Source organism: Harpia harpyja, chromosome 6 (genome assembly GCF_026419915.1).
Source record: "Harpia harpyja isolate bHarHar1 chromosome 6, bHarHar1 primary haplotype, whole genome shotgun sequence".
NCBI lineage: Eukaryota > Metazoa > Chordata > Aves > Accipitriformes > Accipitridae > Harpia > Harpia harpyja.
The window spans coordinates 14,722,376-14,749,888 of record NC_068945.1 but is presented as its reverse complement, the minus strand read 5'-3'; the positions used below and the strand labels follow the sequence as shown (position 1 = coordinate 14,749,888).

Here is a 27,513-nt window from a genome sequence, read left to right as displayed (position 1 = left end):
CTGTTTCTTCTCTTTGTGCGTGTTTTTTCCTCCCCCGAAGTTCTTGTGGAGAAGGTTGGGTGGGGCTTTTTGTTTTCAATAGGTCTTCCTTGTGTGTAGGATGACTCCTTGTGTGAGAACAGCAGGGAAGGTGTGTTGAGAAGGCTTGTGAGTGAAAATTCACAAGGTCTGGGCAAGAAGCTGTGGGTTTCCCCCGACCGACCCTTCCTGAACACTGACTGGAGAGGTTTAACATACTGAAATAAGTGTGATGGATGAACCACCTTTCCAGATGTTTATCCTAAATCCTTTGAACCAGGCGTTCTAAAGATCTAGTAAAAGGCATGAAAAGTGTTGACTGACATTTCAGTGTAAGCACTCCTGTTACATGGTGAGGTATATTCTGTTTTAAATGCTGTAACTGTTCTTTGATTGCTAATATATTGAAGCAGTACTAAACCTGGGAAGCAGATAGTAGTCACCAAAATCATGTGTTTCTGGCAGTACAGCTGAAGGTTTTTGTGATGGAGACCATATTTGTAGGAGTCTGTCTCTTACTACCTCCAGGTGCATTGATCCTGGGGGAGAGGAGCGATTTTGTTTTCTCTGTCATCATGTGAAGCACCACAGACTTCTGTGTGATTCCTGCCATATTTTTGGCTGTGCTGTTGCTCCGGAATGGTTTCCGTGTGCCAACCAGAAAACAATTTGTAGAATATAAAATGATCTCTTCATCTGGAAGACAGATTCAAGAGAAGACAGACAAAAATATTATTTGGATGGAGCAAACCCAATTTCCAGATTTTTTTTTTTTTTTTTTTTTTCTAAATGGCACTTGGAATCTATGGACAGTTTTAGTTGTCTTGCAGATGAGGAATGGTTATGATTTTGTGTACTTATATTATTCTGTCAATGAGGAAATGCCATCCACTGTAATAACATTCAAAGGATATTACAGTAGCCTCATATGTTACTGAGTGAGGTGCTTGAAATTTAAGAGTAACCAGATTTTTGCATCATCTATACATTCTTCAGCCTTCCCTTGTGTGCTCAAGTGGTGCCCTGATGAGGACAATCATGAAGGGTCCCGTGGGGAAAGTATCATGTTGTTGTGTAATGCAAGTCTTTCATAAGGCATATGTGCAAGAACATCTATGTGTAGTGAGCAATTTAAGGGTTCATAGGCAGCCTGAATTTCCTTTTCTTTGACTGCTTTAACCTTGCAGACAAAGTAGTAATCCTAACCCAATTTCCTATTTTATGGTTGGTTGGTTTGTTTTCTTAAAAGAAAATGATGGAAGCATCAGGTGTCATACACAACTGAAAAAAATGCCTCACTATCCATTTCCAGGGGGTTTTGAATGCTGCACTTGCAGTTGTGCAGCAGGGCTCATTGCTGTTTGATTTCCAGAGCCCACAAGGGTCACTGGTAGCAGGGGAAGGTGTGATCCAGGATGGCAGATGGAGCACACGCTCCTGTGCAAGGGATCTCTGAGGGAAGACGGGAGCCAGTGTCACTCAGCCCATCAAAGCCAGCCCCAGACTGCCCATTTCTGGCTCAGGGGGTTTCCACGAGGTGTTCCCGAAAGAGCGGGAGGCTGACGGCTCCAGGGGGCATATCCCATGTCACTCTCCCTCCTCCAAGGCTTGACGGAGTCCTTTCCAAGGGAAAGGAGCCCACCCCTTTTCACCACCTGTCTCATGCGGGTGGGCTGGCAGCACCTCAGGGTTTCCTGCTGTGGCCTCTGCTGCTCACCCAGACCTTGGAAGGACCGGTGATTTTGGCCATCGGCCAGTGCTGCTTGGGGAACTCACGTAACAAAAGGGGAACAGCGAATTTCACTGGTTTTGTCTCAACACAAAGACAACCAGCTTCATGGAAAAGAAAGGGCGTTCCTGCGGGCAGCATTGAAGGATGCTGTACTGAGCACGAAAAGTATGCTGTAAATTGTGAGCTTCGCCAGGGAAAGGGCCCTATCTCCTTCCTAGTGGTTTCTGTCAGGCAGACTGATGAGTGCTAGCTCTCACAGAGCAGCCTCAGCTACTAACATAGCTCATCTTTTGGAGCACAAGGCTACAGGAATGAAAGTAAATTTGGAATGAAAAGACAGTGTGGCAGGCTGGACTTTTTAAGGTATATTTCAGTACAGTGCTTTTGAGAAGAGATCTTAAAACTCATGTAGTGACCACTGGCTTCTTCTACAAAACTGCATGAGTTGATAGTCGGTTTTCCTTTTCTTTTTTATTTTTCCTTTTATTGGTATTGTCCACTGCCTGGTTTACATCATTTTCTGACTATTACCTAACTCGATTTTTTTGGCAGACAATAATTAGGATAGACTCATATTTTTCTTCATGCCATATGCTCTCTCTGCCTGTTTAACATTCTTAGTTTATTTTAACCGTGCAAAGACATATAACTATCTAATTTCTTCCATCTATATCTTACGCATGAAAAAATGGCACATTGCAACTAGCTTCCAGGACCAAATTAATTCCTGTTCTAATTTCACTGGTATCAGGAGAGCTTTAGCAGTGGCAGATTGGCCCCATTCATTAGGCTGCCACAAGATAAATCAAGCAGGATAGCCAGTGATGCCAATGTGGTTATTCCCAAGTCTGTACTTTGATATTTCCCAATAGCTTTCTGGGATCTCCTGATGTCTGCAAAGGACTCCATGCGGGGAGATGCAGTCTTTCAGCTTGGCCATATGCTGGAGATCTGAGTTTCACACAGAGCAGTGCGTATCCAAATTATGCCTGTCAAAACGAGAGCAAGGTCCTTCAAAGAGATTGCCTACTTAGAAATGCAGTGAGAGTCATGAAAGACCTCTGCTTTCCAATGGTATATCTTGATGACATTTCCTTTCTCCTGTTCACATCCCTCAGCGACGTGCTGCTTCTCAGCATATTGGCAAGAAAAAGGTAGGTCTCTTCACAGGTTGAAACTTCATCCCATTTAAGTCAGAGAAGACTTTTGTTTTACCCCTCTAAGGTTTCTGTCCAGAAAAAAAAGATTCCTCAAAAGAAAGATGATTTAAAAGCTAACAAAACATGTATTTTATATATTATATATATGCATATAGAATTATATGTGTAAATATAAATGCATATAAATATATGTGTGCATAAATATATACATATAAAAATATAAAATATCTTAACATTATATAAATATACATCTATGCATGTATGCATGCTACCATTTGAGCTTCTATTGTTAATTTGGGCCTTCTCTACAAGACTGAACAGTTTATTTTCTGCTTGTCTCTGACTGGAATCATTTCAGGTCTTGATCATATCATCAAACATAATCTCATGTTAATCAAAACACCACAAACTGTAGAGTTTACTTGTTTAGGTTCTGTAGTCCAGGTTGTTGTAATGCAAAGTAGGAGCTATTTGCTGCAGTATTTCTTCTCAGAGCCCAAGGGTTTTGTCAGCTTGAGCACAGCCCACATCCTTGCATTTCTTCCTGAGCTGGGACGTTAGGAAGGACGAAATGAACAGGGTACGTTCAACCCTTAGATAGGAAACCTGTAAAATAGAATTTGAGCATAAAATAGCACCACTTCTTCGGATTCTGTAGCAAAGCTGTGTTCAGCAAATTGGGCCCAGTACTTCACTGAAGGAGAAAAACTGAAACCCTGACCACTTATGATTAAAGATCCCTGTGATGGTTTTCACAAGAACAGGTGTGTGAATCTTGCTGTCCTGGCCAGATTCCTGTGAGTGCAGTTGTGTTGTGCCTATCAAAATGACCTTCCTCCCAGTTTTCAGTCTAGACAAGGTTAGAAGTAGTTCTGGTATCTAACGCAATTATTTCAAGGCTGCTTTCTTCTGCTCTTGGAGTTTTGGCTTTTCAACGGGAGTGAAGTAACTCCAGAATTTATATAATTAATTTAGTGTTTTGCAGTATTTGAAAGAAAGTTCCACCTTATTACTAATTGGGTTTAAAGTAGTTTATGAGAGAATAAAGAGCATGGATGTAAAATCAGTGACTGAAATTCTCACTCATCCTCCATTTTCTCAGCTTGAAGCCTTGTTTTATTCTTCCCAGGGTGACTCATACCCATATAGCTTTTTTTTTTTTTTTTTAAATTCACTGTCAATTTTTCTTTTCATTGTGAAGGAAAAAATGTTTGTACATTCGAAGGAATCAGGAAAGCAGTACATTGCAAAGCTATTGTGTGCTGTAGGAAAAATGCATCTCTGGTGGGAATTGGACAAATCAGGATCTCAGGACCTCTGAGGGTAATTAAGAGCAGCTCTGCCTGACTTTTATTTTAGCTTATGATTAGGAGTTTTGAGTGGTAAATGTCTCATTGTTTCGAAAGCAGATGATTCCTTTCATAAATCACTGTAAAATATATTCCCTTTAGGGAGAGTTCTGCCTCTGTATCTTCTACAGAAAATACTCTCCTCAAGAGACCATCGGGCCTGCTGCCTGGGACTCTGATCTCTTCAGCTCTCAGAAAGTAATTGGCATTAGACCTAGTTAATGCTCGGTTGTCATTGTGCCAGATGCTGCAGGAAGTGATTCAGCAGGTCCAATCCTTTCCTCTGGCTCGTTAATGGATCAGAGCTGTTGAAGTAGGAGCTTCAGAGGTTTTTTTTCCAATGAAATGTAAAACTTAAGCCCTTTGTGGTTTTCTTTCTTAAAGGATGACATGGCATGTCTTTAAAAAGGCTGGTTATCCATGGCAGCCCTAATTTTGAAATGTAACTCAGAAGAACATCTAGGTCTATTAGTGCTCAGCTTTACCCAGCAAACAAATCACGTTGTCCCCTTTTTAAGGTGAAAAAAGCCTTCCATCAGAATCAAAGAAACAAAAAGAACTGCAACCACATGATTTCCTGCCATAATTTCCATTGGAGGGCTGATCTAAAGTAGTGGCCTAAATCTGTTTAAGAACAACAGATATGCCTTTGTTCTTGTGACGACATTATTTTTTAGTTTATATCACCTTTTTGTCATCTTATGTGGGCATCTAGAAATTGCAGTATATACCATCACTGCTCAGATGCTACTTTCACTTACATTCCCCTTTCATAAGCAATAGCACATGGCATCTCTATTACCTATGATAAACTTGAACATTATGTTCCTGAAGTATTAAACAGCAGCTTTTTAATCTCAAAAATGGTTGCTTTTTAGCAAGAGATAAAGTTTAAAGCATAAGGGAAGCTTTGTCCTGGCTATGACTTAACTCCCACTAACTATATAGACAATATAAATAGTGTCATCCTGGGTAGAAAAGGGCATAATTCACAACTTCTTCATATGAATAAAGGGCATTACCCGTGGGAGTTAGGTCACTCCATTAATGGGGCTTCTTTTTTATAAAAGTCATAATATGAAGGTGAATCATGATTAATTTGGGTTTGAGTGTGAGAACCAAGAGAGTTGATCTCAGTCCCATTTCAACCACCCACATGTAATACTACATCTAACCTACCACAGTAATCAATCATTAATTCAATCTGTAGAGTGACCCAATCTACAAATATTAAAACCAGATTGATTTGGAACGGAATATAGTACTTATTTTCAATGTACTTTTTTTTTTTTTCCCTGAATTGCAAATGTTAACGTGTCTGGCACAAATTGAATGCATTAATGGAGAATTTAGCATCCAGAATTTTCCAGGGCATTTGAGGAAGAGGTTGGCCGTATTTATTATGCTATCTTGATGTTTGTGTAATGTGAGCTATGTGCTAAATGCAAAATGCTGTAGAGTCCAGGAGAAACACAGAAGTTAAGTTTCCCATAAACAGATATAATGGGAAAACAGTTGCTATAGGAGCATCAGATTCTGAGACACTAAGAAAAAAGGCAAATTTAGGTCTTGATCCTGCAAGCTTGTCTATGTGCATTTAATATAATCTGCAAGCCTAAAAATAAAGAGATTGTACGTGAAGAAGTGCCTTAAACATGCTATTAGAGGGACACTGAAATCCTCTAAGTCCTTCTGTAATATGACTTCAGACATCAACGTAGTGCAGAGCATTTATAAAGCTCTAAGATTTCTGAATTATTATATTACACTTTATTTAGGCTGCTTCTTGAGAACCGCTAAAATCTGTGAAAAGCTGGATCCTAAATACTGAAAATTGTAAAATTAAAAAGACCAGACTGTTTATGCTCTGAATTATAAATATACATAGTGAAGAGTGACATTTTATATATTCTTTAAGTTTAATAACCCTAGGAGCAGTTAGTAAGTGAAAAACAGAACATGATTTTTATCTGCTGAGTGTCTTTTTAATTTCACAGTGTGCAAATAGCTTTTGATGTGAAGATTTGGTGCCGAAGGAAGTAAGATAATGGAAGAATCTTTAAATTGCATTATATCACTCATGCTACTCTGCTAACATCAGCCATGAGCAACGAGAGGATAGTAAGCGGAAGATAACAACAAGAAAGAGAGTCTGTGGTGATTACCGCTTAATTCAATTATTGGTTAATTAAATCAAAGCATCAGGAGGAAAAATCATTTGGATTAAAAATGAATATAACTTCCATCCTTTATTTGATTTGTTGTAGGAAGGAATAAATGGGGTAATTTAATCACTGACATAAGAAAGTTTCAGTAATTCTTTCAGAAATAAGGAGACCTCAGATGTGAATGAGATAGCAGAAGAAAGCCCAGGGCACACCCGATAACATGAAAGATGACTGCACATAAGCGTTGTGCTATTTAGAGATTGTTATTGACATTTAAACTACTATCGTGTGCTGTGTGAGATGTGATATAAACCCTCTGGTCATGTGGATAGTCAGATCAACTATTTATTTCAGAATAAGCAATGAGAAAAGCCTCAGCAGAAAGAAGAGGGTAGGCTTTGTTGTTTCCTGTGATCTGCTTTCTGCTTTACTCCTATTTATTTCTAGGCTATCACAAATTGTCAGCAAAATTTTCACAGATCCCATCACTGAAGTGCCTGTTGGTATTTGTGAGATTGGGAGTTTCTGTTTGTATGTGGTTAACATACAAATATACTGATATTTACCTGAAGCTAATGAAGCGTCTTTGCCATGAGAAATAGTTTAATAATCCCACACAATTGCATTCCCGTGCTCTGACAAAGTTGAAAATGATTCCACGACTTCTTCTGAAGACTTGGGGAAAGATTCTGTTTGCATCTGTGGCTTTTGTTCTTAGTTGTTTTTTCTTCTCCACTTCTCATCACATCTGGAAACTTAGTGCTGTGGTGAAAATACTGTGCTGGTAATTGGGATTTAATTTTCGCTTCCACTACAGTCTTGCTTTTCCATCTTTGATTAACCTGTTCCACCTCCTGTGGGATAATTCCACTTTTGAAACTGATACTGGTCTTCCCTTTCATCTACTCTTTCTCTTGCCCATTGTGACTCTATGCTCTAAGGGAAAAATATTTTATTAGTTTTTCTCCAGGGCCTGCCGCAGCAGAACTTTGAACACAAATGTGTCCTCTAAGGCCATGCTAATCAACAGCCTGGATTTTTCAATCTTTTCCCTACAGTGTGCACGAACTAAATCAACACAGTAATACTTATAAGGTTGTAGGCATAATTACTGAGGGTGTTGTGCATTAACTACCTCTATTAAAATATGTTAGTATGACAAATTGCAATGAACACTATAACCTTGTTTTAAATATCTGCTTGGCCCTCTTAACCAATGTATAGTTGGGTTGCTTCCCCCCCCCCCCCCCCCCCCCCCCCCCGAGAAGAGCATCAAGCAAAAGGGTAGGGGGTTTTTGAGGTTTGTTTGGGGTTTTTTGTGGAAAAAGGAGGCTGAATAAAACTCTGACTCTCTTATTGTTAGCAACAACCCAGACTTCCAGCTGCAGTGAATTGACACAGCTTTCCTTAGTCGATGGAGCTACATGGGTCTAGATGCCATATCGCAGTACACAGGGTATTTTTCTTACTTTTTGTAGCCCACCTGGCTCAGAGTTCAGAGCATTAGATCGGCAGATCCCCTGTGCCTTCCAGTAAACCACTTTACTTTTCTGTACCTCAGTTCTTCATCTGGAAAATAATGGTAATGGTACTGCTATATTTTGTAGAAGTTTGGTGTGGATAAATATATTGAAGACGGTGGCCCTATCAGATATGGTAGGAATGGGGACCCGTGAAATAAAGGAATGAATACATATCAAAATAGAAAAATCTTCATTCAGGTAGCTTCCTTTCGCTGTTACACTGATAAGTTTCTCAGCTAATCTTAAAAGTTCACGTTTATGCCAAAGTTATGAGCAATTTCAAGTGTTTTGTTGTTTTTATCCAGGCACTTTTACATGATTGGCAAGCATTAAAGACTAAAATCTTTCTGCGGTCATGACTGAGTGCTTAAATAGTAACTGCTATTTCAACCTTATTTTTTATGACAAATAAGGAAATTTTTCTGTTAAAGTGTAAGCATCAAGAACATAAATTGTTTTGTGGGGGAACACACAAATATTGGCTTTGACAACATCCCAAGTAGCTTTGCTCTAGACCTCTGTGAAGCTCCAGATATCACCTGGTAGATTTAAGAGTGCCTGTGCCATACCTAGGAAAACCATTTGTTTCATTGGTCATGTATATGTGTGAAGAACTCAGTTTGCCTATTAATCTGCTTCTTTCTTCCTTTTTTCCTTTTATTTGCATATCCTTTAGAACCCCTTCCTGTGAGCAGTGTTTCTATCTATGATTACAAACCATCACCAGAAACAGGAGTGTTGTTTGAAATTCAGTACCCAGAGAAGTACAATGTTTTTACCAGGGTAAATATAAGCTATTGGGAAGGAAAAGACTACCGAACAATGCTGTACAAAGGTAAGAGGAAACTATTCCACTAAAACTTAATGCTAACTCTTCTGGAAACATTTTAAACAGTGGTCTTAGGTGTGTTTTTGACATGTATTGGTCATAATGATTTCTATTTCTGGTAATGTGTCTGTTTATATAATAACTTTTATATCATGACGTAAGGGATGGGCCCTCAAATTGAGCTGGTGGTTCACTTTGGATTTAAACCTGCTTCCCATCCTAGTTCTGGTGATGCTTCCTTTCTTTTGGATTTTGGAGGAAGACTGGGTGGTCTGGATTTTGTTCATCAGTTCTGCTATCAACCTGGGAAGGGATGCCCAATTTCTGGTGCTTCCAAATAAGCATGTACACTAAAATCCCCAAAATATTCCACCATTTTTTTTTTAATCTTCCCTGCTGATGTACAATCCAAAACAAAAGAAAAGGAAAAAGGAAAGAACCCCAAAACTCAGTAGGAAGGACAGAGATATGTTTTTGCTTTCTAGATGTGCTTGTTGAAATCCCTGGATGACATTCTGTGTCAGTTGAAAGCATTAAAAATCTTCCCAGTCTCTTCCCTCTGGCCAAGGTTTCGTTGTTGGTGAACAGCTGATAGGAGAGCTCTGGGATGCCCCAGAGCTGGGAAACCCATTCAATATACCTAATTCCTGGTGCAGGATTTAAACCTGGTAGCTCTGTATCACCATACAGTGACACAGTGCTAATAGTACTATGCTGTATAGTACTGTATATCATTGTAGCATTCAGTATTGTCCCTGAGCTAATAAACCCTGCTGCATATTATAAATGTAAATTTTCTTAAAATAATCTAATCAAGGGCAATCAATCTAACAATCTAGACAAGTCAGTCTAAACAATTTAAACAACCAATCTAACCATCTAAACAATCTGATAAGAGCAAATTCTGCTTTCTTTTTTATTTGTTTATAACTCCCTTTTGCCCTGCTGTATAGCTTAAGCATAGTGTCTACCTCAGAGATGTAAATGGGACTGTCCTATGGAAAACATCCTAAGAGGTGAGAAAGGCACCTGCATACTCTGCGGGCCCTGAAACCCCAATGGTTTAACATTGCATAGTGGCAGTAAAATGCCTTTGAGCAATCCAGTAGGTGCCGGATTTTAGGCACTGAACTAAGGCTCCCAATGTAGAAGTCTGGTCACTGTAAGCTCTCTCTGAAGTCAGCAGAGGGAGATACGCACCTCCAGAAAGAGGTCAGAAAATTTTGGAGTCTCTTTGCTTCAATACAGAGTGGGGCTAGAAATCACATTTTCAATGCTGTGGAGTGCCAGAAGTTAGGAAGGGTAATTCTGAATCATAGCACAAAATATAGGTGACCTCTTTCCAGGGAACAAAAGGGGTACCAGCAGTAATTTTTGTCTTCTACAGCTAATACATGTTTCCAGGGGCTGTATGCAGCTGCCGCTGCTGATAAATAAAAAAGTCAAACTGAGTTAAGAGATTCACTACTCAACTTGCACACTCCTTCCCGTAGCCAAATAGCCCTAAGCAACTTCTCTTCAGCCCCCACGTGTACCGATGGTGTTCGTGAGCTCAGCTCTCAGTACCGCGGCTTGCACTCAGCTGCATGGTGGATGGCCCTTTGAGCATCTACCCCGAAAATTATGCCTCAGTCAGCAAAAGACCAAGGAGGCTTTTGCGTGCAGCAGTTAAAGGTCTGAAGAAACTGTCAGATACTCTTTGAGACATTCAGTGTCACGTGGAACAGGTTGCCAGATTCGGTTCCCTTTCCTGTGAAAAGTAGTTCATGTTTCTTGTGCTGGGCTTTTTTTTTTTTTTTTTTTTTTTTTTAAGCAGAGTGCCTTTGACAGCCAGGAAAATTGTTGGCAAACTGAATTATTAGCATTTCGTGTCTCAGACCAGGCTGAGCAATGTTTAAACATCTGAAACACTGCCAGTTCAGCATATGCAGTTGCATTATCAGAAAGTGAATATTTGATGCATTTTCCTCTTTTTTTCCTTTCTTCTTTTCTTTTTAAACCTTTGGCAGATTTCTTTAAAGGTAAAACAGTTTTCAATCACTGGCTACCAGGCATATGCTACAGTAACATCACATTTCAGTTGGTATCAGAAGCGACCTTCAACAAAAGCACGCTAGTGGAATACAGCGGGGTCCAGCATGAGCCCAAACGGCACAGAACAGGTGAAGAAAATTATTATGTACCTTTGCTCCAACTCTGTATGGCTGCTTTCCTTTCTGCTGTGGGGAGGGGATTGATCCCACAGAGAGGAGTGTCTGTGTGGGAGCAGTCCTGGGCGCTGCTCCTGGCCAGGAGCATGGGAGGAGGTTGCTGTGGTTAGTACATAGGGTTATGTGTACAATACAGTGCAAAGGGAAATTTGCATGAGTGTTTCTGTTATAAAGCTTGCTTCTTAGAAAATAAATTCTGCTTCACATGAGATATCCTAGGCCTTGTGCTAGGAATTAATTTTTAAGCCCCAGGAATAGCCACGCTGAGCATACTATTGATCTATCTATATTGGTCTGTCTGCTTGCACAGTGAATCATAGCTAAACTGTTGGAGAAGGCCTTCCTTATCGTGCTGTCTTCTGTCACAGAGAAGAATGTCATAGTCGCCCCACTTGGCAGCCACTTTATGCCCTGAAGCATGAACTTTTAATCTCCAAGACAGCAATGTTGCAAAGGCTGAAAATTGCATTTGTTCAGGGTCCAGAACTAATTTAATTTGGTCCTGGGATGGTGCCCAAAACTTTTCTGTTCATCTGTTGGACCACAGACATTTTCCAGGGTCCAAAGTGAAACGAACCAGTGGTAAAATCAAAAGGCCAAATCTTCAGATGAATACACTGATGTTGGTCCATTGCCTTGGACAGAGCAAAGTCAACTGATGCCAGCTGAGTTCTGTCCTGAGGATCCTGAATATAGTTATCGAGATACTGAACCATAAGAATGCAACCAACGGGATCTCATTTTTCTTTGCTGCTGCCCTCCCATCCCCCATTCTTCACACAAACTGCAACGAGATTGTAGTGTCTGGTTTTGTATTAGTGGCCGTGGCTGGGGCAGGGGAGGTGAACAAATTAGTGTCTTGTAAGATGCCAGCTTAAAAGATGCCAATCAAAATTGTTTGCAGAGGCTACTCACACTTATTGTGTGTAAGGGCAGACAGACAAGCAATTACAGTGAGGCAGACAAAATGGTGTGTGTTCACCTCCTGGCATAACTTCTTCGCATGCCAGAATCTTGTCTTCTGGAGACCCAAATCTTAACATCAAGCTTTCACAAATATTAAAATTTAAACTGATGTTTAATGCTTGTGAAAAGGTGGCTGCTAAAAGCATATGAAAAGCCCTACAGCAACGTGAAGGTCATACTTTTTAAATGTGCACTATGCCATATATTAGTTTTGCATGTTTTTCAATTCATGTCTACAGAAGTATTTTTTTCCATGATCAAGGTCTTTCTGGAAGACACAATAGAATAAATGAAGATCCACTCTTACGAATTCACACTGAAGTAGCCTTGCTGCTGTAATAGCACTGAAGTCTGATTTACTGTGACTTCACATCTACTTTTCTTCCTGGCTGTCATGGTTTAAGCCCAGCCAGCAGTTAGGCACCACACAGCTGCTCACTCACTGCCCCCTTCCCAGTGGGATGGGGAGGAGAATCGGAAAAAAAAGTAAAACTCATAGGTTGAGATAAGAACAGTTTAATAACTAAAGTAAAATAAAATGTAATACTAACAATAGTAATAATAATAGTAGTAATGAAAAGGAATACAATATAATAAAATAAATAAATAACTAAAACCCAAGAGAAGACAAGTGATACACAATGCAATTGCTTGTGACCCATGCATGTCACCGATGCCCAAGCAGCAATCCACCCCTCCCAGCCAACTCCCCCCAGTTTATATACTGAGCATGACATTCTACGGTGTGGAATTCCTTTGTCTAGTTTGGGTCAGCTATCCTGGCCATGCTCCTTCGCAGCTTCTTGTGCACCTGCTTGCTGGCAGAGCATGGGAAACTGAAAAATCCTTGATTTGGGATTAGCGCTACTTAGCAACAGCTAAAACATCAGTGTGTTATCAACATTATTCTCACACTAAATCCAAAATACACTGTACCAGCTACTAAGAAGAAAACTAACTCTATCCCAGCTGATTCTTGAATCATGATTCTTCTGTGAATTTACACTCATCTTGATCCCACTAGAATCACTTCTGCTGTAAGTATATATAAGAGAAGGAAGAATCTTAATAAGAACTAGTAATTTCAGAATATCCCTAGATGCGTTGTTTTCTTGCAAACAATGTTTCTCTGGGGAATTAACACATCGTAAAGGTGCACAGAACATAGCTATTAAAAGACTAACCCTTGCTTCTCTTTTAGTTCCTTACCCACCTCGAAACATTTCTGTTCAGATTGTACCAATCAACAGAAACAACTGGGAAGAGCACAGTGGGAATTTTGCAGAAGAATCATTCATGGGACCACAAGAAATCATAAGAAAAGAAAAACTTAGCCATTTTTCTGACAACCTACCTGAAATTCCAGCAGCGAACACATCTGCAGCCTGGCCGGACTACCGCTATAACAGCACCGAGTATGAAACCACATCACAGCCGTACTGGTGGTCTAACGAACCTGAGTCATCCGAGGGTGAAGAGGAATTTGTCAATGCAGTTGCCAGTGATTACGAGGCCAATGATGTCAACACATCGGGAAAACTCACGCCAGAGCCCCCTTCCTTCCTCCCTGTACAAATGGTGCTGACCTGGTTACCACCAAAGCCACCTACTGCGTTTGATGGTTTCCATATCAATGTTGAAAGGGAAGGTAAAACAGAGCCTTACACCCTTTTCGTACCTCTTTTCTGTAATTCCATTGCTGGGTTGTCTCCTCTACAAATTATTAATTACCTAGTACTGTGCTTCAGAGGACTTTGTTACATCTCCTGTATTTCTTGAGAAGTTTCTTGCATTGAATAGCATCTAGTTCTGGCTGAGCATCATAAAAGTAAGGGAGGAGGGGTAAATCGCAGTTTGCAATTCTCTTCTGTTAAACAAGATTTATACCGTTGTATATATTGCTGCACTGTTTACACTGCAGTTATCGTAAATCCATTCTGGTATCAGAGAAAGGAGAAACGAGCTGATTTTTGAAATTTGAGACAAAGAAGGCACATTATACCATGTAGTTTTGTCTGCCACTGAGAAAGGTTCTCAGGGGGACGTCGACTGGACAGGGCATACAGAAAAGATAGTCTAGATTCAGATTAACTGTTGTCTCAGAGGACAGCTACCAAACATATTCCTTAGGCACAAGGAGGCTGTGGTGGAGAACGGGGAGACTTTTCAAGTGATGGAGCTACAAGAAAATCGCCATGTTGCTTAAAGATTTTCTGTTTTAAAATCTATTCTATCCAAATGAATTTTATTTCCTGACAAGCAGTTTTCATAAGCCTTCCCACACTAAGGGCAAATACTTTTTTTTTGCAGAATAAGAATGCAATAGATAGAAAATTGGAAGCTCCTTTTCTTCCATGCCATGCTGTTTTTCACTTGCACAGTCATGGCAACCCTATTTTATCATCCCTTCTACAGAATGAAAATTTAGCCTGGGTTTATTGTTCCTCTACACCTACCCTGCAACCTTGGTCATTAATTACTCTTGTGCTGATGGCAAGAAATAAAACTACCCACATAAATCCAGTCCTTTTGGATACCTTTTAATCCCACAGCAGAAACAGTATTAGCATTTCTGATATAAATCATTTCCTCAGTGGCTGGAGCCTTTCAAATTTCAATTAATCCACACTTTTTTCCCCCCCCGATTTAGAGAACTCCACGGAATTTTTGACAGTAAGTGAGGACACTCACAAATTTGTTGCTGAACTGAAAGAACCAGGAAAATATAAGTTGTCTGTAACAACATTTAGCTCCTCTGGCTCTTGTGAAGTTCGGGGAAGTCAATCAGCAAAAACACTTAGCTTTTACATCAGTAAGTATCTCAACAAATCTCTTTTTCTCCCAGACCAATATAACTCTTAATGTACAGAGTTTGACCACTGTGGCAGCTCTGCCATCTGCTGCAGGATCAGAAGAGTCTGGTCTTCTGGAATTCCCTGTGGCAGAGAAGGAAATATGGTGAAAGTATGTTATATATTATATCCTGCCTGGATGGGCCTCCATCATGCTGTCTTGGCAGAGCTAAGAACTGAAAGCAGGTGACATATTTGGTGGAGTCATTGCCCAGTGTTCAGAAGTGGCTCACTGAAACAGGTTCCCCTCTTGCATCTTTCAGAGAGGATTTAATTCCAAGACTTAAATCGGTGTTTATAGAAATTCTTGAAAATACTTAACTTCCTTACTCCTGGAGGCTGTATGTACCAGGTTAGGGATGAAGGGCATCTCAGGCTGACAGTGTGGGAATTGCACAATTAAACACTGAACTCTGAAATTACATGGTCTCTGAGAGAACATGGGGCAAATTACAGTGGATGAAATAGTTCAGCCTGCTAAATTCAGAGAAGGAAAAGTAGTTTATTATTTCCCTGTAGAATCCCAGGGTTTCTTAACTGAAGACTTAGTAAAAGAGAAAGTAGTAATACACTACTGTGTAAACTAATATCATGACTGACAATTAGATCAGCAAGTGAGACAGCTGTTGGTGAATTCAGATTATTATCCTTATGATGGCTGTGGTCACCTTTGTATGTTTTTCTATGAAAGGAAATAGATATAGCCTACAAATTGCCCATGCAATGAGAACAGGGGAATACTTGCAGCACTACACAACTTTACATGTGGGAGGATAGTGTCTCCCCTGAATCATGAATGCTGCAACAAGACAGGGTAGCTAAGGCTGGCAGAAATATTCGTATTAAAATGAAATGTACTCAAGTACTTAAGTACATTACTAATAAAAATTGTGTCTTTAGTAGCTCATAACATTTACAAATGCTAACTATTTAGGCTTAAATTCATCATAATGTTTGGCTGCATGTAACCGTATTCCACTATTGCTCTGATGTTTTCAACTCTATAGTTGAAAGAAACAGTACTTGGAAAACAAAGAGAAAAGAGGAAACAGCACATGAGCGAAAGGGGCTCTGCTGTTGTAATTTCACTGTCTTCTGGTTTTCTTTAGGAATAGTTCTTAGGCAGCTTCATTATATGGAAATCATTGAAGTATGTATAACTATACAAGTATATCAAATAAATTACGTAGCATTGCTATTAATACCAAATGTTATTCCATTTTACAAGGTGTGACTTATTTCCATTAAGCAATATGCAATACAGTGTCCTCCATGAAGTCTACTAACTGGTGAGAGAGACCTGAGTGAAATGAGAACATATTAATCTAAAGTATAGGTGTATGAATTGCTAGATTAAGGATGAACTTGAATCTCATTCAGTATAAAGTATTAAGGTGTTACAGGAATGTAACAAATATTTTCATTTTACATGTAACACGTGAGAACATTTGGTTTTGGGGGTTTTGTCTGTTAGTTTTGCAGGCTTTTAGAACCAGGTGAGGATTCTTGGCAATTGTCTTATTTATTTTGTCAAACGCAAGATCCTTAGTATTTTAGAAAGATTTTTATATGTATTTCTGGTAGTATGCCAAATCTGAGAGGTGCACAAGTACTCTTCAGGTGAAATTGCTTTTCCATTCCTCTTTATGAGTCTGATCAAGTAGGTTTTTTTGTGTGGGGACTTCAACTTTGGGCTGTGACGTGAGGTAGCTCAGTTCCCTTAATGCTGATGCTGAAACAATTTCTGAATAGTAAGAGCTACAGATACATCCACTGGCTCCAGAGACTAATCTAAAGATCTAATTCCTCCTTTTACCTGAGTAGGTGTGAGTCTGTTGTCGTGAATAAATTTTTCTCAGAGCTTCAGCCTTATCTTATCCTTGTAGCACTCAGTCAGTGAATCATCCTGTCAAATTACTGGCTTGTATTACATAAATTTTTGTTGTACCCAGATATCAGTATGGATTGTCAAATCTTATAGGCTGATCTTACACCAAATTCTTGCTCTGGCATTTGTTTTATTTTCTCAATAAAAATAAAATACCATTAGAATTGCATGGAGGAAGGAATGTCAAAGAGAGACCTGTCACAAACGTCACTTAAAAGTAACAAGAAAAGCTGACGATTTTCATGAAATCTGAAATTTTGACCAAGTCTAGCTGAACTTATTTTCCAAATTGTTATTTTATCTACATTTAAACCTGTGTTCCCTAGCAAGTCCTTCAAAAAGTCTAATGGAGAATGAGATTCTTCACGGTGGTAACCTCTGTGAATTCAATTTTCACGCTTCAAGGCTGTAGTACATTTGGAGGGTATGTTAGTATGTGGAGAAGCAAAAAATTTTATATGCTTATCCTTTAATATTTGTCAATTATCTGTCCATGATTGGATAGCACTGCTTTTAAACATTCCCTTGGAGCAAATCTGATATTGCTGGGTGGTTTCTGGTAAGCAATAGAGCCTACTGCAATCCGAATTTTCAAACAGGGACGTTTCTCTCATCATCTGCTCTGCTACAGGTGAAATAGCACCAGCCACAGGCTGTTTCCCAGGGGCTGCCATCTTCACTGCCTGAGGGCTGTGGAGATGGACAACTGTCAGTCCAGCCTCTTTCACTAGTAGTAAATGATCCCGTGAAAGAAGGATGTTTTAACATGTATGCCTCAAATGCATAGAGTGGCCTGCTCACGTGTGCTTTTGGGACTTGTCCCAGGCCCCACAGGTGAATGGATAGAAGAGCTCACGGAAAAGCCCCAGCATGTGGCCGTGACGGTGCTAAGCTCTACTACTGCCCTGACATCCTGGACAGCATCACAAGAGAGCGGTGGCAACGGCACCATCGTGTCTGTGGTCTCCCTGACCTGTCAGAAGCAAAAGGAAAGTCAAAGGCTTGAAAAACACTACTGCACTGAGGTAAGGGGCGGAAGCTGGAGCCTTTACAAATACAGGAAAAAATTGCTAATCATCCTGCTGTTTGGGATTGTCATGCCCCAGGGCCCTATCAGGCTCAGGGCTGCAGAGCACAGCAGTAGGTGTTCCCTTCTGCAATCTAAAGGGACACGGATGATGCAGAGTGGAGGGGAGAGCACAGCATTCAGGAGTGAAAGTGTGCAGTAAACTATAGTACTGTTAAAATTGTATTTCTGTTGGACTGACTGTGGCCAATCCTTTGTTCAAACTTGTGAGTTGTGTTGTACGCTTTGAGACATTTTTGTGGTAGTAGGTAAAATGGTGCCATATCATAATAACACTTAGACATATGCTGTAATCCATTTGTATTAAGCAAAGTGCTCACATGCATGATTATCATCAAACTAACATAAATTCTTTCTTAGATACCCTACGTATGAATACAGAACCTGATTCTAAACTTTCTGGAAGTTTAGAGGTGATCAGAAGTCAGCTTTTCTTTTCATCCATAAAAAAAAGATGTCAGCACTGGGAAGTAAATAGTAATTCAGACCACCTGTGATTTGGATGGACAACAGCTCTTTACAGCTGCCATATGGGATGTGTTTATAATGATCAAGAATCCTGAACCCCAAAATATCGCAGTTTTCTGTTACTTGAAACCCTTAGTGGGTGCAACCCCATGTCAGATACTGTGGCTATGATGGATCAGTGGCATGTGGCTTCAATTAGAAAGAGGTTTTAGCCCACATCTCAGTTACCTTACCAAGATGCTGATAAGGGCATATTCTGAGTCATGCCACAACTTCTGTCTGGCTCCCTAAATGTGTGGGATGGAGGAGTCTGCAAAGGACTGCAGTGCTGCCCTGCTGCACCCTCAGCTTGTAGATGTGGCACTTAGGGACATGGTTTTAGTGGTGGACTTGGCAGTGTTGGGTTAACGGCTGGACTTGATGATCTTGAAGGTCTTTTCCAACCTAAATGATCCTATGATTCTATGGGAATGGAAAGAGACACTTCCAGTAAATCTTTATCTCCTTCAACCTTGCGGTTAGCCCTGCAAGTTAGTTAATACAGAGAGTCTGCATCCTTTAAAAGTGTCTCTTAAAATGAATCTTTGTCAAAATGTTTTGAGGTTTATTCCAACGGCTGTGAACTTAAACGTTTGGAAGTGTCTTTTCATGATAATTTGAGAATTGTTTTTCAGAATCAGCTTGTAATCTCATTGAGTTATTTTCCTTCCATTTATTAAAAGTGCAGTCATTTAATCAGGAAGCAAAACAATACAGTAGGTGATTATAAACCACAGGTCTCAAGTATATACATATATGATTACAGTAAATACCACAGGATTCATCTACAAACTCAAAAACAAGTATCTAAAACGAATCCATGAATAAACAAGATATCCGTAAAAGTAAATGCGTGTTTATTGCAAGTAGGTAGAAAGGTCTGAATACAGTTGTTTCTTTCTGTCATTACAAATATTCGTACTACCACTAATCAAATTTTATCAGCTTATTATATCTGGAATTATTAATGGCTGTTAGTTTGAATTCTCCTTGGTGAGCTGAAAAGGGCAAAATTCAATGCAGAGTTCTATCCATTTCTAACATTGTGCAGGAGTTAAAAGTAATTTAGCTTTCCAAAGCAGCTGTTAAAGACAAATTCTGTTTCTTACTAAATCTGTGCTGGTACTGATATATTCATGTGCATTGCAGTAAACCACCAGTGCAAAGGTGGCTGTGATACAGACTTTGGAAAGGTTGTGAAGAAAATGTTAGTAGGAAATACCAGACTGCAGTTCTAAAAGGGGTGCATGAAGTCCTCTCCTCAAAGCTGTTCTGCACATTTGCTGTTAGCTGGCTCTTCAGGAGATAAGACTTTTCATATTGTATCAGACCAGGAATCACTTGGTCAGGCATTCTGCCTCCAGCTCTGACTGAAACCTAGTGTGGCACAGCAGAAATTTTAATGGTGATGTTTCAAACTGAAAAGAAAAATCACAGTGTCCCTCAGTCAGGTTTTTGTAGTGATGTGCAGGGGAGGTGAAAGGGAGTAATTCCTCTCTGATTTCGCCATGCAGTCACTTAACACATCCGTTCAGAAGACAGCTTTCTCATAACGCTGCCTTCAGGTCACAGAGCTGCAGATGAATTGGATGACCAATGAAAAGCCTCAGGCTTTTATTGAAAACACATGGCCTAAATACTCCAGCCTGAATAATATCACCTGAATATGACAAGACTACCTGGACTTGTGCAAAGCATTTGACACTGTCCCGCATGACATCCTTGTGTCTAAAATGGAGAGTCATGGATTTGACGGATGGACCACTCAGTGGATAAGGAATTGGCTGGGTGACCGTACTCAAAGAGTTGCGGTCAATGGCTCAATGTCCAAGTGGAGACCAGTGATGAGTGGCGTTCCTCAGGGGTCAGTACTGGGATCAGTGCTGTTTAACATCTTTGTCAGCAACATGGACAGCGGGATTGAGTGCAGCCTCAGCAAGTTTGCTGACGACACCAAGCCGTGTGGTGCGGTCGACACGCTGGAGGGAAGGGATGCCGTCCAGAGGGACCTTGACAGGCTGGAGAGGTGGGCCTGTGTGAACCTCATGAAGTTCAACAAGGCCAAGTGCAAGGTCCTGCACATGGGTCGGGTCAATTCCAAGCACAAATACAGGCTGGGCGGAGAATGAATTGAGAGCAGCCCTGCAGAGAAGGACTTGGGGTTATTAGTGGATAAAAAACTGAATATGAGCCAGCAGTGTACACTTACAGCCCAGAAAGCTGATCTCATCCTGGGCTGCATCAAAAGAAGTGTGACCAGCAGGTCAAGGGAGGTGATTCTCCCCCTCTGCTCCACTCTCGTGAGACCCCACCTGGAGTGTTGCATTCAGACCTTATAGTGGCCTTCCAGTACTTAAAGGGGGCCTGCAGGAAAGATGGGGAGGGACTCTTTATCAGGGAGTGGTAGTGATAGGATGAGGATGTTTTAAACTGAAAGAGAGCAGGTTTAGATTAGATGTAAGGAAGAAGTTCTTCACTGTGGGGGTGGTGAGGCACTGGAACAGGTTGCCCAGAGACATTGTGGATGCCCCATCCCTGGAAGTGTTCAAGGCCAGGTTGGATGGGGCTTTGAGCAACCTGGTCTAGTGGAAGGTGTCCCTGCCCATGGCAGGGGGGTTGGAACTAGATGGTCTTTAAGGTCCCTTCCAACCCAAACTGTTCTATGATTCTGTGATTCTATGAATAATGTAACCTGAATATTTCAATAAATTTTCACAGTAGGAGAGAGTGGGTCTGCAGTGTGACAGCTGACCTTATGCAGCAAGGCAAGTGTGATTCTTTGTGTCAGATCATTTGTCAAGTCAGTCCTGACCACTTTCACAGTTTAGGCATTTTGGGCTTAATGAATGGAGTTTTAGCCACTGATGCCAGTGTGTTCAGAATAATGTGTTTTGTAACTGGAGTAGTTCAAGTACAGTCTCAATATTCTGTTAGTTAACCAAGTAAAAACTTCATATCTGATGTGTTCCCCTCCTATTAGGTGAACTCAAGCAGCAGCCTCATTGAAAATCTTGTTCCTGGTGCTCAGTACCAAGTTGTGGTTTACCTACGGAAAGGACCATTGGTTGGACCGCCTTCTGATCCTGTTACATTTTCCATTGGTAACCCCTGCATCTACTGTTTGAAATGTTTCATTTGTTTTGTTTTTAAATATGTATAGTATATTCACTAAGTCCTAGAGCCCATGAAGGAGTACAAAATTGTCATGTTGGTTATTTCAAATGTAGTGAACACTTATTGAGAATATTTTTCTTGTATTGTCTAGCCCATTGTAGGGAAAACACTCCTTCAGTGGAAGATAGATATTTCACATTTAAATGTTAAGTTATTACCAAACCTAACTACAGAGCAGTTATGGCCAGGATTCACACACAGAGCGCCCTGTGGAAAGAACCATCTTCACTCTTGGACACCTGAATATATGTTTGTCTCTAGCAGTGCTGGTGGTCTCTGTCATTTAGGGTTGGAGTCACCTCACTTAGGTGTAGCCAGCCTGAGCTGCAGGTGGTCTGTGGTGCATGGAGAGATGTGGGCAATTCTAGATGTGATTCGTTCCCACTGTCTCATGAAGTGTGTAGGACTGCTGTTAAGGCATTTGTTGCAAATGTGCTTTATGAAGGATGTAATGTGGCCCAGTCTGAAAGCCAGAGTGATAAGGGTCAGGAGAGCTGGCTTATCTCCTAAAGTACTACATGACCATCACCAACTTAGTTGTGTATGCCTTCATTTTCTTGAGTTTAACAGCAGATCTTGATGTTCTCTGCTTTGAAATTTGAAGATAAGAAGAACCCTCTGAGACCGAGTGCAACATTTTCAAGAATGTGGTTTTATGCCAACAGGCAGAGCTACTGCCCCGTGCCTGTAATTTGGTATTCCACCAGGCTCCTAACTAGTCACTTAGGGTAGAATTCAGTATCTTTTAGTTTCAGTATCATTTATTTTGTTAAGGTTACCACTTTAACAAAATGTATTAAGAGCAAGGGCAGAGAAAAGAGATTCAGTGTATATACAGTTACATTTGCAGAGAAATATTTAACCTGAGTCACCCAGCTTCTCATTTTGACAAATAGTTTGCCTTGTGGGAAAGCAGGTGGCTGAAAGTTAGAGATCTTCAGTATTTTTCATTCTGCTGCTTCTCTGTGATGTAGGGAAGAAAGTGAAACAAAAAACCCAAAGTTAACTTCTTAAGAATTGAATCCTTAAATGAAAGGAAATATGTGGACTAGTGAATATAGTGAGACCCTTTTCATTCTAGGCAATCTTCTTATATATTTTCATAAATTGGGTCTGAATAAAACTTTGAAAAGAGAGTATGGTGTATTTCAGTAAAGGAAAAAATAGTAAGTTAAAAATATATATATTTTATTATTAAAATCTCTATCGCTGGTCAATTTTTACAAATGCTTTTGATTTTCTTTCGCACTGTAGTTACTTCAGAAATCTGCAAAATCATATTTGCACTTGAGAAAGTAAAATCATATATTCCCAAAGTAAATAAGTTCCTTCATTTTCTCCACTTTTGTGCGGCCTCACAACCATAAAAGGTTCTTACTAAACTCAAAATGGTAATCAGTTTCTATACAAAACATCTCATAGGTTTCTTATTATAAAGGGGATGTTTTTATGCAGTAAAACAACAGTTGTATGAGTTTTCATTTCACAACAGGATGTTGAATTTGATATTAAAATAGTAGAACTGCAAAATAAACTGTTCTGTGAAATTATCAGTGGTGGTTAATGACGAATGAAACTGAAATAAGATAAAATACACTTTAAAAAGTATTCAATTCTCCCCACGTTTTTCCTAAGCCTCACTTTCACTGGCTGAGTATTAACACTTTAGAGAAAGCAAAGAAAAGATGTGGTAAATGATTTATGAAGGGAAAGGCAATCATGTGCTCACATGGGCTGAAGTAATCTGGGTGCTGGTCTCCGCTCTGACCCGGCATACAATAGCTGGGGCTCTGCAACCCTTGCAAATGTTAGCAAAGTACTTATTTAAGTAGCCTCAGTTAAGTCATGAAGAATAATTGCTTTCCAGACAAGTAAGGGTTGCAGAAGTTGACCCTTATGTGACATTCTTCAAATCACTTGACTCCTCTTTCTCAGTGTCATCATCTGTGAGGCAAGAATAGCAATACATGGCAGCACCTTTAGGTTCCCCAGGGAAGGAGGGCTAGACATAAAACCTGTTCTTTCTCATAGTCTTCATCTTCCAAAGTGTTATGGCTTTTGATGCTTTTGGTTTTGAGCAACTTGAAATTTCTCCTGAACATCCTGATTTTCAAAGTAGAATGGAACCCTCCGTTTATGAAAAAGCAAGCCCTGTGCTTTACCTCGGGCTAAGCAGCCAACACCAAGTACCCTGTAGTCATTTCTGAAAAAGTAGACATAACAAACTGGAGAACGAATGCTGAAAAATGGTATTTGACTGCTTGTGACAAGGAAGCTCTTGGGAATTAACGTCAGGAACAAACCAGAAATAGGTAGACCTTGGTTAAGGAAACGTATTGTTTTAAAGTAAAGTGTAACTGATAATGCAAACATCACTAACCACAATTTCTGGTTTATAGTGCCCACTGGAATAAAGGATCTGACACTTTACCCTTTGGGACCTACTGCTGTGGTTTTGAGCTGGAACAGACCTTTCCTTGGGGTGTTCAGGAAATATGTTGTAGAAATGTTTTACTTCAACCCATCGACGATGACTTCTGAGTGGACAACCTACTATGAAATTGCAGCAACCGTCTCCTTAACTGCCTCCGTGGTAAAGTGACCATTACTGACTATTGTTTTCCCATGCCTGTGTGGCCCTGGCACCTTGTGGCATTTCTTTGCCTTTCCCCCATGAATGTGTATATATGCCTTTAAGCCTAGCACATTTTTTCCAGGCAGAGCAGAGAAAAGGGCCAGGATGCTAGAGGCATTTTCTGTTCTAAAGTAAGGGAATGCCAGCTGAACCATGCTAAATTTTAAGCAGAGCAATGAGATAGGAGATAAGCCTCTTTTTTGTTGACAAATGGGCATGTTCAGCAAGTCCGGAGGCAGCTTCAGTTTGTGGGTCAGTTTGTCAGTCAAGGCTTTAAAAATTCCATCATCTCCTTAGGGGGAGTAGTCCAAAGCCTCATCTACATAATTAATATTGATAATATGGATTTGGGGCTTGCGGGCTAGTCTTATAGTGTGCCATCTGGAAGGCTTAGCTGCAGAGATGCTCTTGTGAAAATAGCCTTCATGTTTCTGAAGCTACAAAGACTTATGCCAGGATTTCAGCTAGGTGGAGACTGGTCTCTAGAAGAACATGCATACACATATACACAAGTGCATCTTTGCAGAAATGAAGTGAAATGTTCCTCTTCTTTTCCATTATTTCCTAGAGGAGGTGAACAGATTTTATTCAGACCTCACTGTAGTGCAAGACAGCAAGCAATTTTAGCTGAAATTAGTTGTTCAAAAAGTTATGAGTATGCAAAAAGGATAGCAATAACTTTTGCTGCTTGTGAAAGCCACAGTGATTTACTGTAATTGATTTGCATAATACCATTTGTGGAGTCATTTTGGCTACAGCGGCTTAACTGTAATTGGGTACGTGACTGAAAATTTAGCACATAAATCTCTAGGGAAATTAAAAACAAAAATAACTTACCAAATGAGTAATTAATATCTTGTAATCATGACTCAGCACAATTAGATTAATACCTGAGTGATCCGAGTCATCTTAGAAGTAATGCCATCTTCCAGAGTTAATGTGGCTCATTAGAAAATGAGATGATATTGTCCCTTACTGTTGCAAATCCTGTTCAAAGAAGCCAAGTTGGAGCTCCTTTGTCTGAATTTCAGTCTGAAGTGTGACAGTGTATATCACAGCCAAAGTGGGCATTTCTTAAAGAATAATTTTAAGGGGTAATCCTGAATTAGAAAAAGAGTCTCTTCCTGTTCTTCTGTTATGGCATTTAACATACGGGTAGGTATTGGTGAAGTTTTGTTTTGAGTTCTCTAGAGGCGCTCCAGAATCCCACCATGTCCCACAAATTTCCCTATGATCTACTGATGTCTCAGAGTGGTATATACTGGAGCAACAGTGTCAAGCCCAGTGAGAAGGCAGGGGAATCAAAAATCAAGCTATCTGACAGCTTAGGTCAAAAATTATTTCCTGAAACATTATCACTTAGTGAGAAAGAACCTTTGGAACTGAATTTGCCCTTTCACTCTGTTTAGTTGCTTTGTTCATTTTGTGCTCTGTATCTTATTTTAAAATTGTCAAAGCAATGTTGATATTTTCCATATTACCAGGGGCATGTCAGAAGAAGTCCAAGCATCTTCAAGGTTTTGGTGTTAATTGGATACAACTTTTTCTAAAAAGCATAAAAAGAATAGTCCACAAAGCCTATATTTGGATTGCCTTGTAGTATCTGGGGAGAAAAGGCCACTGCAAACAGCAGAGATCTGTGAAAAATAGCAATTTCTGATTTGTTGAAAATTTTCATTATTTCCAATTTGCTTTTTGAATTTTGAATTTTAAAAATATGAGGCTTTTCATTTTAACATAAAATTAAATATTTGAAGTGTTTTGTGCTGTCAGTGGAAGTATTTGAATTTTAACTTAAATATTACATACGATATTATAGTACAAAATATATTGCATTTTATACTTCGTTTATATCTCATTTGTATTTATATATATAATTTATGTCTCAGAAGTAATTTATGTTTCATTCATATTTCATTTATAATAAATGATAATACGAAGTGAAATACGCTTTGAAAATTGGAAAAAGTCTTTTGAAGTGAAAATATCTGAGTCAAAACATTGTTTCTAATTTATCCTCAAATGCTATTTAATCAAAATAGAAAAGCCTACTTTTGCCAGTTAAATATTCTGCCTTCATCAACTCAGAATTTTGTGATGGAAGATTGTTCTGTGGGAATTGTTCTCGCCACCCTGGAAATCAATGAGAGGTTCCTGTGGAAGGTAGGACCTGGGACCACGTGCACGTGGAGAAGCAGCAGAGCCGTCACAACCATGTTTGCTCCCACTGCACAGATTTTTGAATAAAGTCAAACACCAAATGACAGAGATTTCTACTGGAGTAAGGAATGGGAGCTCAGTAAAATGAGTGCGGGAACTGGATTTATAAATATTGTTGTATTTTATAAGTCACACCTCATGATGGTGAATTTTCTCCTAAGCTGCTGTTTGTCTTTTGTCACTTCACAGAAAATAGCTAACCTGCTGCCTGCTTGGTATTACAATTTCCGGGTCACTATGGTGACTTGGGGGGACCCAGAGCTGAGCTGCTGTGACAGCTCCACCATCAGCTTCATAACAGGTAAGCAGCTGTCTGAAAAGACTGTGGAAATGCTCCCAGGAGCAGAAATGTTGAGAAAGTCCGACTTGGGTGTTGTGTCTCACCTGCAGATACTTGCAAGTTAAGACATTTAACAGCTAGGTGGGGTTGTTTTGGGGGTTTTGTTTTTTTTAATTTTTTTATTTTTTTTAAGGGAAGCTCTGAGGACTGCTTTAAATGAATATATATTATTTTCCTATGCAAAGCGCAGTGCTTGTTTACTCTGTTCCAGTCCTCCATTGGCTCAATGCATGGCTCCAGTGAGGGCCAGTGATCCTGCTCACCTTTTATGACACCGTATGTTTTACACATTGAGAAGTTAATGGGTATATAAGTAATCTGAATTCTTAGGTTTGCTAATATTATGAAACATTTTTCCATATATTTGCAGTGTTTCCAACTGCCTTTTCCTCCTCTTTCCCTCCTCCAGTAATCCACAGCTCAGATACCTTAGCTAACATGGAGCAGAGTTATGCGCTCTTAGGCAGACAGAGGCAGGTAGTAAGTTTGGTAGCACATTATTCTTGTCCTCCAGCTTTGCCTTTTCTGCTGGGTTTTTTTTTTGCTTGCTCACAGTAAGGAGACAAGGGTGCTCCTGTGATCAAAGCATTGCACCCACACTGGCTAAATTGGCCTTGGGAAACTGTGTGGTGCCAGCAAGTCATTTGTAATCTGAATTCTGAGCTGCAGTAAATTGATATAACCACATGGATCACCCTCTTCCAGTTGGGACTGGCCTTGCATTTAACACACTCCGTTGTCTCTTATCAGATACTTTGGGTTCGAATCTTCAATATGTCAGACAGATCAGCTGGAGAGGGAAAAGCATACAAGAGCTCCTGTTAGTGCCTTGCCATGCATTCCTAGCATCCAGGC

General features: G+C 39.9%; 1 protein-coding gene across 1 annotated transcript in view; it reads left to right on the top strand.

The window, feature by feature from the left end:
- PTPRO (protein tyrosine phosphatase receptor type O) overlaps positions 1-27,513 on the top strand; it is a 161,586-nt gene that overhangs the window by 89,773 nt on the left and 44,300 nt on the right. The window contains 8 exon segments of the mRNA XM_052790357.1: positions 8,627-8,785; positions 10,789-10,941; positions 13,157-13,603; positions 14,606-14,767; positions 17,521-17,720; positions 21,270-21,390; positions 23,863-24,056; positions 26,508-26,619. Of these exon segments, the coding sequence (XP_052646317.1) occupies positions 8,627-8,785; positions 10,789-10,941; positions 13,157-13,603; positions 14,606-14,767; positions 17,521-17,720; positions 21,270-21,390; positions 23,863-24,056; positions 26,508-26,619 (1,548 nt within the window).